The sequence below is a fragment of the Diabrotica virgifera genome, chromosome 5 (genome assembly GCF_917563875.1).
Source record: "Diabrotica virgifera virgifera chromosome 5, PGI_DIABVI_V3a".
Lineage (NCBI taxonomy): Eukaryota > Metazoa > Arthropoda > Insecta > Coleoptera > Chrysomelidae > Diabrotica > Diabrotica virgifera.
Genome location: NC_065447.1, coordinates 254,909,127 through 254,921,873, shown reverse-complemented (window position 1 = coordinate 254,921,873; position 12,747 = coordinate 254,909,127). Strand labels below are relative to the sequence as shown.

Sequence of the window (12,747 nt, the reverse complement as noted above, 5' to 3'; positions counted from 1 at the left end):
ATAACATCACTTTATATATAACTAACAATTTTTTGGTTTCACGGTTTAATGTCGTGTTTCCTTACTAATCCCCTCAAGATCCTGCCAATTATTTTGTTTTGTTAATGCATTACATTCAAATCTGTCCCTCTACCATCTCTCCCTTTAGCATAATATAGAGAAAAAGTATGATATTGAATACTACTATATTCTTCCCTTATACCGGAAAGTAAGTGTATATTTTATACTTATACTTAACATACTTTTGTTGCCACTACATTTGAATGCGTGCATGTATGTGAGTGTGAGGGTTGTAAACCATATTTACGTACATGTTAGTATTTATATGTATGCATAAATATATATATATATATTAATATTGGCTTGATCATTACCCTTTGATTTCAACCAGACCACTTAACTAACTCTGGTTTTTTGTTATTTGTAGCATTTAATTTTACTTTTACCGTGACCTAAAGATGCTGTGAATATTGTAGACAGCGAAACCGGTCGTCAGTTGTAAAATAAATTGTTTGTGAGAACGTCTCTTTTCTTTACTACAATAGTATGGACTCACACATGCAACCCATTCATTTTTTATAATACTTAATGTTTTTAGAACATCGATGTTCAGGTTCGATGGTACCATCGATATTCAACATCGATGTTTTTTGCCGATGTCGCATCTCTAATTTATATAAATATAAAATAATAGATAATATACATAAAAGTGAATAAAAATTAATATAAAAGGGCACGTTGAAGCGCAAAGAATTCGAAAGGCTGTGAAATCTTATGAAAAACCGTGTCGAGGACTATTCGGTGACAAGGTATGCGCTGCGACATGCGCTAAGGCATGCGATTAGCGCACGCAAAAAGGCACACAGTGTGGACATAACAATTCACCGTACAATGGGTCTATTGAATAAAAAGAAGTATTTGCTTTTACTTCCTGGTATTTAAGTACTTACTTAATAGCAATTAAATAAAGCATTAAAGAAATGACTTTATTCAGTTACTATTAAGTAACTACTTAAATACTTGTAAGTAAAAGCAAATACTTCTTTTTATTCAATAGACCCTTTGTCTTGTCAAGTGAGCTGTTAGATAGTCAGGATTAAATGATTCTATCATTAGCAACATTACAAAGCATTTTCGTAACTGTGGATTTTCCATTGGCGAATATTACTCACTCATGATATATTTTTACGACGTAGACCTCTCCTACTCTATATCTTTCCTTCTAGTACTAGTTGCTGAAAAGTGTATTGTCCTCCTCTTAATATATGTACCCTAAATATGCAATCATTTTCTTTTTACCTAATTTACAATTCCCTATCCTGGAGGCTCGCTCTCCTTAATACTTCCTCACTTCTGATTCTGTCCTTCCATAATATTCTGAGCGTTCAGCGCAGGCGCCACATTTCAAAAACTTTAAGTTTGTTAATTGATCTGGGCTTTAACGTCCATACTTCCATTACCTACAAGAGATAAGGCCAAACGTAATACTTTAGCATCTTGTACCTCAGTTTGAATTCCAACTTGTGATCAGTCAGAAATTTACCAAGTTTCAAGAAAGCATTTCGGGCTTGTTCTATTCTGGGCTTTATTTTAATGTATCTCAACTGTCGTTTAGCAGATAACTTATTAATCTGCCTATCTTGGTCGATTTCTTCTCCAGCTCTACAGGGTGATCAACTTCTGTGACAAAGTCCAATATATCTATTATTATACAATATATGAAAAAAAGTTGTTAATAAAAGTTATAGACACCTTTAATGTACACATTTTAAAATTAGTGAGAAATATACAAGGTCCTCCATAACACGGTGCCAAACCAAAGTTATGTTTTTTTTAAATGGAACACCCTGTATTTTATTGAAAATCTGGTTTCCCTACATTTTTCTGATTCTAGAGATATGACACTTGTCTATGGTTATACTCAGTGTTTCAAAGTTATGAGCACTTTTATTAAAAAATCATACTGATTTGATCGCCCTGTATGTTTCTAACGGTGTAATATGAACTTATTTGTTTAATGCTTTTGACTGTCAATATTAAATTAGTTTTGTAACAATGTACAATTTTTTTATAACTATACAAATTGTATACAGGGTAAGTCAAAATGTAAATACAAGATTTTCTTCATAATTTTAAATGGAACACCCTGTATTTTATATTATTATCGAAAAGTTCTATCACTATACTTACATATCTTTGAAATATTCCCTATACCTAAAATTATTAGTTTTCGAGATATTTTAGTTTTATTGTTGATAACAACATATATCACTTAGTTATTAATAACAATACTTTAATTTATTAAAATTTATTAAAAAAACTAAATTAAATAAAAAAAAATGTTCAACGTACTTCTTATGTTATAAAAGGTGTTCAAAATGACCTCCCATGACGTCTACACAAGCCTGGAGACGAGTTTCGAAAGACCTAATGATGTTTGTAAGCATTTGTTGTGTGACACTTTGAAAGGCGTTTTGAATCCTTATTTTCATATCGTCAACTATTGTTGGAGGTGTCATATACACTACTTCTATAATATAACCCCAGAGAAAGGAAGTCAACTTCGTTTAATTCTGGTGATCTGGGTGGCCAGTGAACTGGCCCATCTCTTCCTATCCATCTTTCAGGAAATAGTTCATGGAGTTCACCGTTGACAAGTACGTTGTGGTGAGCAGGGGCTCCGTCGTGAAGTTCCAACATATGTTGGCGGATGTTTAATGGTACATTTTCAAGTAGAATAGGTAAATGATTCACTAGAAAATTTAAATAAACCTCACCATTTACCGATTCCTCAAAGAAAAAAGGACCTATAACGTAAGTGCTATGATTCCACCCCAAACATTTAAGGACCATTTCGTTTGACTATGTGTCTGAGCACAGTACGGATTGGTTGTGGAATAATAATGAAAATTGTGTCTGTTTACACTACCATTTTTATGGAATGTTGCCTCGTCTCCAAAAAAAAAGAACAAACTCAAAAAAATCTCTCTGTATAACTATTTGTTGTTGTGACCATTGACAACAGTGTACTCTTCGTTTGAAATCATCCCCAACAAGTTCCTGATGTAATTGTATATGATATGGGTGCCTGTTGTTTTTCTTGAGTATGTTTTGGATAGATCCATAACTAATATCTTGCTCTCTTGTAATATTTTGAATACTTGTATGAGGATTTTCTGTAACAGGCAGTAAAACATTTAATTCATTTTCATCCGTAATAATGATTTTTGTTTTTTCCTTTGCTTCATAAACAGAACCAGTACAATTAAACCTGTCTAATAAGTTGTCAAATGCTATCTTAGTTGGACACCGTTCCTTATAAATTCTTATGGCAACTAATGAGTTTTTGAAACACTCTCCTAAAATCCATATCATGTCTGTCATTTCTTCACGACTAAAATTCATTGTTATAAGTAATAATTATAACAATATGGCAAACAATTATAATCAATAACAAAAATAAAAACGTACAGATAATTAAAATCTTACATCTGACAGTTCTTAAACAACTTGCAGCAATTTATAGTTCCCATTTCTTCGCGGAAAATTAATAGATATCATTTTGTTAGTAAACATAAAATTGTCGTTATTGTATAGAATTTACCATAAACTTGGAGAGAAAATGAAATGCAGTCTAATTTTAATTATCATTAACAAACTCATTGGAGGTTTCTAATATTAAAGGTAGGTACCTAATTAATTTACTGTAATAAACGTATCTATGAGTTATCAACATTAAAACTAAAATATCTCGAAAACTAATAACTTTAGCAATAGGGAATATTTAAAAGATATGCAAGTATAATGAAAGAACTTTTCGATAGTAATATAAAATACAGGGCGTTCCATTTAAAAATATGAAGAAAATCTTTTATTTGCATTTTGACTTACCCTGTATACAATTTGTGTAGTGATAAAAAAACTGTACGTTGTTGCAAAACTACTTTAATATTGACAGTCAACAGCAGTAAAAAAATAAGTTTATATTATACTGTTAGAATCATACAGGGCGATCAACTCAGTATGATTTTTTGATAAAAGTGCTCATAACTTTGAAACACTCAGTATAACCCTAGACAAGTGTTCTTTTTAATCAGAAAAATGTAGAGAAACCAGATTTTAAATAAAATACAGGGTGTTCCATTAAAAAAACATAACTTTGGTTTGGCACTGTGTTATGGAGGACACTGTATATTTCTCACTAATTTTAAAATGTGTGCATTAAAGGTGTCTATAACTTTTATTAACAACTTTTTTTCATATATTTTATAATAACAGTTATATTGGACCTTGTCACAGAAGTTGATCACCCTGTATATATTATATATTTGCATTTTGTTCACTATTTCCACTAGTGCAGTCACTAAAGGTTTTCACCTCCGATTTCGTTGAACCTCTATCGATTTTCATGAAAATTGGTGAGTAATTAGAGGATACCTCAAGGAACAAAGGTGGCATGATGCCAACTTGCGCTTTTACCCTGGGGATGGTTTTCACCCCCTTCTCGGGGGTGAAAATTATTTTATTAAAAATAATACCATAAGTCGATAGAGGGACAAATTCTAAGCAAAATTTGTTATATAAAGTTATTAAAATAAATCAACACTTTTTGAGTTATTAAAGACCAAATATTTTATTTTTTCGTAAAAAAAATGCATGTTTTAAATCGGTTTTTCACGTATAAATCAAAATCTTCAAGCTTTTACAAAAAAGTTATTATTACTGAAATTGAAGATAATAAAAAACTGAATACATTTCTCGTATAAATAACTAAACTAATGTTAGTTCACAGTGAGTTATTGGCAATTGAATGTGTATTTTTTTCGACGAATACTTAAATCTAAGTATTCAAGCTTAAATAACGGGAAAACGATGCAATGTATAGAATATTCCTGTTAAACATTTGCCAAAGTACTCAGAATACCTATCAAATGAGCTTCAGAACAAGGTAATAGCGTCAAAATTAAGCAAGTTATAATGAAAATAAAAGCACGGTTTCGAATTTTTTAGGAAAAAGTGAAAAATAAAACATACACCATTTCCACAAAAATTAAAGTTTATAGTAATTCTTACAAGAACTTCTTTATATTAGCATAATTAATGTGTTCTATAATTTTGACCGGTTTAAAATGCATATTTTTGAAAAAAGATGTAATTTAAAAAAAATCGTAATTTTTAAAATATTGTAATTCTCATATTCTTTTGATAATAAATTCAAAAATACTCAATATACGTAAAATTATATATAACCAAATTTTAGTTTTTTCTGTGCCAAATATTTAGACTGTTTAACTATTTCTATAGGGTAAAAAATAATCGAGATAGAAACGTTTAAATCTTAAATTTTGCTGTGGGAACCATGCAACCGGGGTCATTTAAGCTTTTATTTTTAAAAAAGTAAGGAGTTTAAAAGATTAGTTTTAACGTGCTTAAATAGTACTTAGAATTATCTTTCAAACAGTTTTTAGATAAACCTGGTATCGTAAATACTAACGAAGTTATTAAAAAAAACATAACATTTTTGGAAAAAATTTTGAAAGATAAATTTTGAAAAAATTTTGGAGCATAAATTTTAACGCTATCAGCATGTTCAGGGGCTTATTTAATAGATATTTTTAAGTACTTTGACAAATGTTTAATAAGTTTATGGTATAAAATGCATCAATTTTCCGTTATATCAACTTGAATACTTAGAGTTTTTTACTCGCCGAAAGAAATATATATTCAATTACCTATAACTCACTTTTATTTAACATTAAAAGGTTTTTGTAGTAATGTGTTTATTTAATTTCTTTATTAGCTTCAATTTTGATAATAATAATTTTTTTGTAAAATCTTACACTTTTTGAGTTATTGATGAAAAATATGTTAAAAACATGCATTTTTCTCAAGAAAAATTAAAATCATTGATCTTTAATAACTCAAAAAGTTTTGATTTATTTTAATAACTTTATATAACAAATTTTGCTTGAAATTTGTCCCTGTATCGAATTATGGGGTTATTTTTAATAAAATAATTTTCACCCCCGAGAAGGGGTGGCATCCACCCCTAGGGTAAAAGCGCAAGTTGGCACCATGTCACCTTTGTTCCTTGAGATATCCTCTAGCCACTCACAAATTTTCATGGAAATCGATGGAGGTTCAACGAAATCGGAGGTAATAGCTTATATTCGCCTTCAATGACTCCACTACACCTACATTCACTGTTTTTGTCTTCTTGATATTTATTTTCAAACCCAAGGTCTCACTTGCAAGGGTTAGATCATTTAAAAGGCATTGAAGATCTTCTGTGTTACTGCTACTATCGCTATGTCATCGATATACCTAATGTTGTTAATAAATATGGCATTTACTTTGTTACCCTTTAATTGAGTTAGTAGAGAATAAAAAAAAATAAAGTTTTACAAGATGATTATGGGAATTACGTATTTTTTATGGGAAATGATTATGGGATTCTAATTTTGTGGCTAAGACTACTCACTGTGTAATTATTTCTTTATTTATAACAAAATATTTGTTGTATTGAGAGAAACATCCTTTTCTTCTAGTAAATATTTTAGTTGCCCATAATGGAAGCACCCGAGAACATTTTCAAGGACCTTAGGGAACTGATGAAAGACAAGAAAGTCGTCGTTTTCTTAGCCTTCACTATATTTGCTGGAGTTGTGGACAGTTTTCACATTTATTATTTATTTTGGTAAGTTCAACTGATCTATTTTTAATGAAAGGACGTTTGGCATGTCTAATTATATGTTTAAGGTATCTGGAGGACCTTGCCGAAGCATCGCAGACAACAAATATTAAACTATTGGAAGGGATAATAGTCGCCGCTGAGACGTTAGGTGGAGAAGTTATTTTTTTCTCTATATCAGGTAAATTATTCATATCCATTCTTCCGGCTCATATCTAAAGGTCAGTAATGCCCTTAAGACGCATTACTACAAAATCCATATCTTCTGAGAAGGTTTGATTGGATAGTCCCCACGATTATCTACTAGCCTGGTGTAAAATTCTCATTTCCTGTTTACTAAGTCACAACAGAAGCCACTGGAGTGAGCCTCCAAAATAAGCATTAGGCTATCTTCGTGGAATCAGTGAGCTCATCATTTGGCCACTGGACTATTTCTACTGAAACAAAATAAGCGATGGACTACACCAGCTAATTGAAATAATATTCGAAAATATTACCTCAATCATCCAAGATAGCCATCGCTACACCCTTAGCTTAGCTCAGTCACTCAGGTGTGTGTTCGTCTTGTCCTAATCTTCGAAATGAACTATGAAAGTTTGGAATGGAAGCAAACAAAACAATAATTTTAACTAATCATATTTATTGTTCACAAAAATATAATAAAAATATAACTTGTAAAATTGCATTAACAAATATATTCAAATTCTTGCCAAAAACTAACAAATCTAGATTATACTTATGGCTTTTGGTATCTGGTGGTAACTTCTTGATTCGTCGTATGGTACTGCTGTAGACTTCTTGTAGGCCTGGGCGGATCTTCGGCCCTAGGCCCTTGCAGCTGAAGATGTTGGGTGCTGTAGTCTGGATGTCATGGTCAATCGTTGTTGTATAGCCCTAGTTCCATCACCGGTGTGGATGGCTTGATGTTGGAGGCTCCCGGAGGGAGAAAGGTTCATTCTATTCCCAAAAACTATAAGATAAAAATACACATATCAACAATCAAAAAGTTAATAACCAAATTGTACTTTTGCCAAATAGTATCCAAAAATAGTAGATGGCAAGGGTAAATTAAATGCAATTTAGATGAGGAGAATAGTTAAAATGTTGATCATTAAACGTGCATATATGTAAATTAAAAAGATATATTTAAAATTAAAATATCAGAACACATGGTTTGACATTGGAGGTTAGATATAAAAAATATTAGAAAAATTGTTATAAGAAGCTAGGTATGGATGGAATATAATGAATAATGACTGTAAGAAATTATTAAAAAAACTGTATGAAAACTCACCCCAAGAGAAGATTTGATTTGGAATAAAAATGATTTATTTTTCACATTACATGCCTTTTATAAGATTACCACCGCCATTTGGAGAATTGAAATGACAGCGAGTAGGGATGAAGTGTCACTTTCATGACAGTGCGACATAGGCAGTGGCGGACATGTTCCGTATTGAAAAACAGATACTTAGTAAGAATATACAGAGTACGTTCAGTATGTTCAATTGATGATTTAAATGAAAAGGTATATAGTAAATAGAAGATAATAAAAGAGGATAATAAAAGACAGCGCCAACGAGTTTTTAACGAAGAAAACTGGTAAAACAAATAGAAGAAAAATATTACTGATGAAATATTAAAGAAAATAAAGTAAAATAATTATTTAAAAATAAAATATCAAAGATGTGACGTTTGTAACGTTACACTAGTTATCCCCACAGCGTTCCACAAATTAGTGGATTGAATTTTACTGCTTTCTGATACTCTTTTTCTACTATCTCTGGAATTTCTTATTAACCTCCAAGTCTAACTAGAAACTACTAAATAGTGTCCTATTAAAGGCACTTCTTATTTTAGTGCGCACGTCCTGCAGTTCAGCATTCCATCATGGATCACCTTAGAGCCCGTATTCTCATGGGTCAGTCTTATTACCTATACTAGTTTCTCGGCATTCAACACTGTCGTTATTGAAATCATTTTAAAACAGCCTTATTTGACTCTGACAGGTTTATGTAGTATCTTCTAGTTATGTACAGTACGTCTGGCAAATTCATATTTTGCTAGTACAACTGTTTGATGTAAGAAGAATAAAAAATGATCACTGGGAACGTTTTTCGAAAGAAATGGAACATGATTTTTATGGTCTCCTAAAGGAAATATGGCGCTTTATAAGAGGTCAAAGAACGGAGGTAAAGGAACTAATAGAACCAAAACACATAGAAAAAGATACATGGATTGACTATCTAAAAAAGCTCTATGCAGAGGAAGAATAAATGATGCTAGAACCGGAAACACCAGAAATTACCACAGATGAAGATGTTAATATAAGTGCACAGGAAGTACCAAAAACACTCGAAAAGCTGGCGAACAGAAAAGCTGCAGGTAAGGATGGAATACCAAACGAATTACTGAAATATTGTGGAACAGCAATGACAGAACAATTAACAACATTAACTAACAAAATCATAAAACACAATAAAATACCGGAAGAATGGAGAACGAGCGAACTAATTCTACTATTCAAAAAAGGAGATAAAAAGCAGACAGAAAACTACAGAGGTATCAACTTGTTAAATACTACCCTAAAACTTACAACTAAACTCTTACAAGACGTAATGAATCAGAGGATAAGTTTAGCAGAAGAACAATAGGGTTTTCATACTGGAAGATCGTGTACAGATGCAATATTCGTTATAAAGCACATTACTGAGAAATCACTAGAGTATAATAGACCAGCATTTCTATGTCTGATTGACTTAAAGAAAGCATTTGACAGAGTAAGACTCAAAGATGTAATCCATCTTCTGTATAATAGAGAAGTCCTTCTAGATATCATAAAAACTATTGAGAATATCTACCAAAACAACAAAATGGAAGTCAGAATAGATGGACAACTTACAGAACCTATAGATATAGGCAGCGGAATAAGACAGGGAAATAGGATATAGAATGGGAAAAAAGAAGTAAAAATACTCTGCTACGCAGACGACGCAATATTGATAGCCCAAGATGAAGATAGACTGCAATGATTAGTCCATAGATTTAACATAAGAGCAAACGAATTCAATATGACAATTTCATCTCAGAAAACCAAAACAATAGTAATCAGTAAAGAACCAATCAGATGCAAAATAGAAATTGATGGTGTCAGTATTGAACAAATAATGGAAGTAAAATACCTTGGAATTACATTGTCAAGTTACGGAGACCTAGACAAAGAAGTGAGAAGTCAAGTACAAAAAGCAAATAGATTGGCAGGATGCCTTAATAACACTATATGGCGAAACCGACATATTAACATTGAGATGAAGTCAAGAATTTATAAAGCCACTGTAAGACCAATAATGACATATGCATCAGAAACAAGACCCGATATAGCCATAATACAAAGACTACTGGAAACGGCAGAGATGAGAGTACTGAGAAGAATTACAGGAAATATACTGAGAGATCGAAAGAGGAGCGAAGATTTTAGAAGACAATGTAACGTATAATGTATAAACGAATGGACACTAAATAGAAAAAAAGAATGGAACAACCACATAACCAGAATGGGGGAGACACGTGTGGTCAAAATAGCACGAGATAAATCACCAATCGGTAGAAGAAGTATCGGCCGACCGCGCAAGAGATGGAGTGACAACCTTCCATAGAGGTATCAATCCGCCAATGAACAAGCAGAATTGCTTATAAAGAGGAAGAAGAAGAAGAAGAACTGTTTGATTGTTTTTACATTGTAATCAGCTTAGTTGATTTCTAGGGGTATTTTTCTTGTGGAATGTATGTACATATTTTTCTTTACCTTCAATCTTATTTATGATAGGGATGTATTGTATAATCTGTTTTGAGATAAGGTAATATTGATAAAAAAAATTTTCAGGTGTCATCTTAGAACGTTTTGGACACGTCCACTGCTTCAGCATGTGCTTCATTAACTATGCTCTACGCTTGGGATTACTATCTGTAGCTCCTAGTCCATGGTGGGTGGTTCCGATAGAGTTCATTTTTCAAGGACCAACGTATGCTCTTACTTATACAACAATAGTGGCGTATGCCAACGAATTAGCACCACCTGGAGCCTCTGCTACCATGCAAGGAATAGCTGCTGGAATGGACGATGGATTTGGTAAGAGGAATTATTTTTCATTATAATTACTTAGATTTTATCGACTTTGGAAAGGCCTTCGACCATGTAAATAGGGCATAGGTATGGAAAATCATTTCCATACCCATGTATGGAAAAGATTAGTATATGGAATACCACTAAAAATACAGAGGATACGAAGCCAAACTGGAACATTCAGGTGAAGTAACACATGAAAACAAAAACTGACAAGTTGGCACAGTACGCCGTCTTCTTCTTCTTCTTCTTATTCTTATAATAGGCCTCTTGGCCTGTTTCTTACCGATTTTGAGCTTGTATTCATAGCTGTGATGTTGACTGCCAGCTATCTCGCCACCTTTTAAAGGGCCTTCCTATTGGTCTCTTGCCTGTTGGCTTAGAATCCCTGGCTATACGGGCTATTCTCTTGCTGTCCATTCTCGTCACATGCTGATTCCACTCTCGTCATCTCTGTCTTCCCCACCGTACTATATCTTGTATGTTACAGAGATCTCTTATTCTGTCGTTCGGTATTCTGTCTCTCAGTGTTTTCCCAGTTATTGACCTCGGTGTTCTGATGTTCTCAGTATCCATTTGGTTTCTGATGTGTCACATCTTGTTTCTATCGCGTACGTCATGATCGGTCTTACACATGATTTGTATATGCGTACTTTCCCTTCCAGCCTCATATCTTTGTTTCTCCAGATGACATACCTCAGACATCCTGACACGTAATTGGCTTTATTTGCTTGCTTTCGGACGCTCTCTTTAACATCTCCATAACTACATATTTCGATTCCCAGATATTGGAATCTCGAGACTTGTTCAATTAGTTCATTGTTAATTACTAATTTGCATCTTATGGGTTCCCTTGATACTACCAGGGATTTTGTTTTGGCTGTTGATATTTTCATGTTGTAGTTCTTCGCCACTGTATTGAAAGTTTGTGCCATTCTCTGTAGGTTATCCTCGTTATCGGAGATTAAGATTGCGTCGTCAGCATAACAGAGGATTTTTATTTGTTTTTCCGCCATCCTATACCCTTTTCCAGTACCTTTAATGTTTTCTATGATTTTGTCCATGACTAATTTAAAAAGCAATGGGCTCAAACCAAACTCTTAGTAAATAATAATCACCCAAATAATAAAATAATGATAAACTATAAGGAAGTAGAGTAGACAGATTTACCTATATAATATGTCAAAAATGATTTATTTGAAACGTCACTTTTAAGTAGTTAAATCGTAAAATTGATTGTAAAAATGGATAAAACACAATCAAAAGTCATGGTAATTCTTTAGAAAGCGAAGTCCCGCCAGAGGAGTCCCACCACAAATGATTCGCAATCCTTTTTTTAAAATTCTATGAGATTTTCGTAGGTCCGATAAACAAAATTTAACAGTAACTGAATCAGTGAGAAGAGGAGCCCAAATTTGGAGACAGATGAGCAAAAAGACTATTTTTGATTCCTTTTTGTAAATTTTAAAATTATTTAGTGTTGTTTTATAATCAAAATTTAACCCTCACGCACAAGTTGTACATACAACTTCAGTGAGGAACTGAGTTTATTTTATATGTACAATTTATTTGCTACAAATAAACTCCATTATTATTATTATTTGGGATCAATCATGGAAATGAACGGGGGTGTAAAAGGATATACAGACGAGAATAATAAAGGCTCAACATGCATTCAACGCTTTAAACAAAATTTGGCAAATAAACGAAATATCAGAAACAAAATCTTTAATAGCTGTAAGTATCAAAAGTATACCTACTACTTTACGGAGCAGAAACATGAAAACAAGGACGAAACTGCAACTAAACAACTAGATACAAACTTTTGTAAACAAATCTTCAAGAAAAATCCTGAAAATATACTCGTCTAAAAGAATAACTAATACAGAACTATATAAAATAACAAAGCAAACTAACATATCTACACACCCAA

The 12,747-nt window shown here is 32.4% G+C and overlaps 1 protein-coding gene across 1 annotated transcript in view; it reads left to right on the top strand.

Annotated features, from left to right (window-relative positions):
- The window catches only part of LOC114328236 (major facilitator superfamily domain-containing protein 6), a 51,000-nt gene that overhangs the window by 35,727 nt on the left and 2,526 nt on the right, over positions 1-12,747 (top strand). Inside the window, exons 6-8 of the mRNA XM_050651138.1 lie at positions 6,561-6,697; positions 6,760-6,872; positions 10,575-10,820. Of these exons, the coding sequence (XP_050507095.1) occupies positions 6,561-6,697; positions 6,760-6,872; positions 10,575-10,820 (496 nt within the window). The remainder of the gene's footprint in view (positions 1-6,560; positions 6,698-6,759; positions 6,873-10,574; positions 10,821-12,747) is intronic.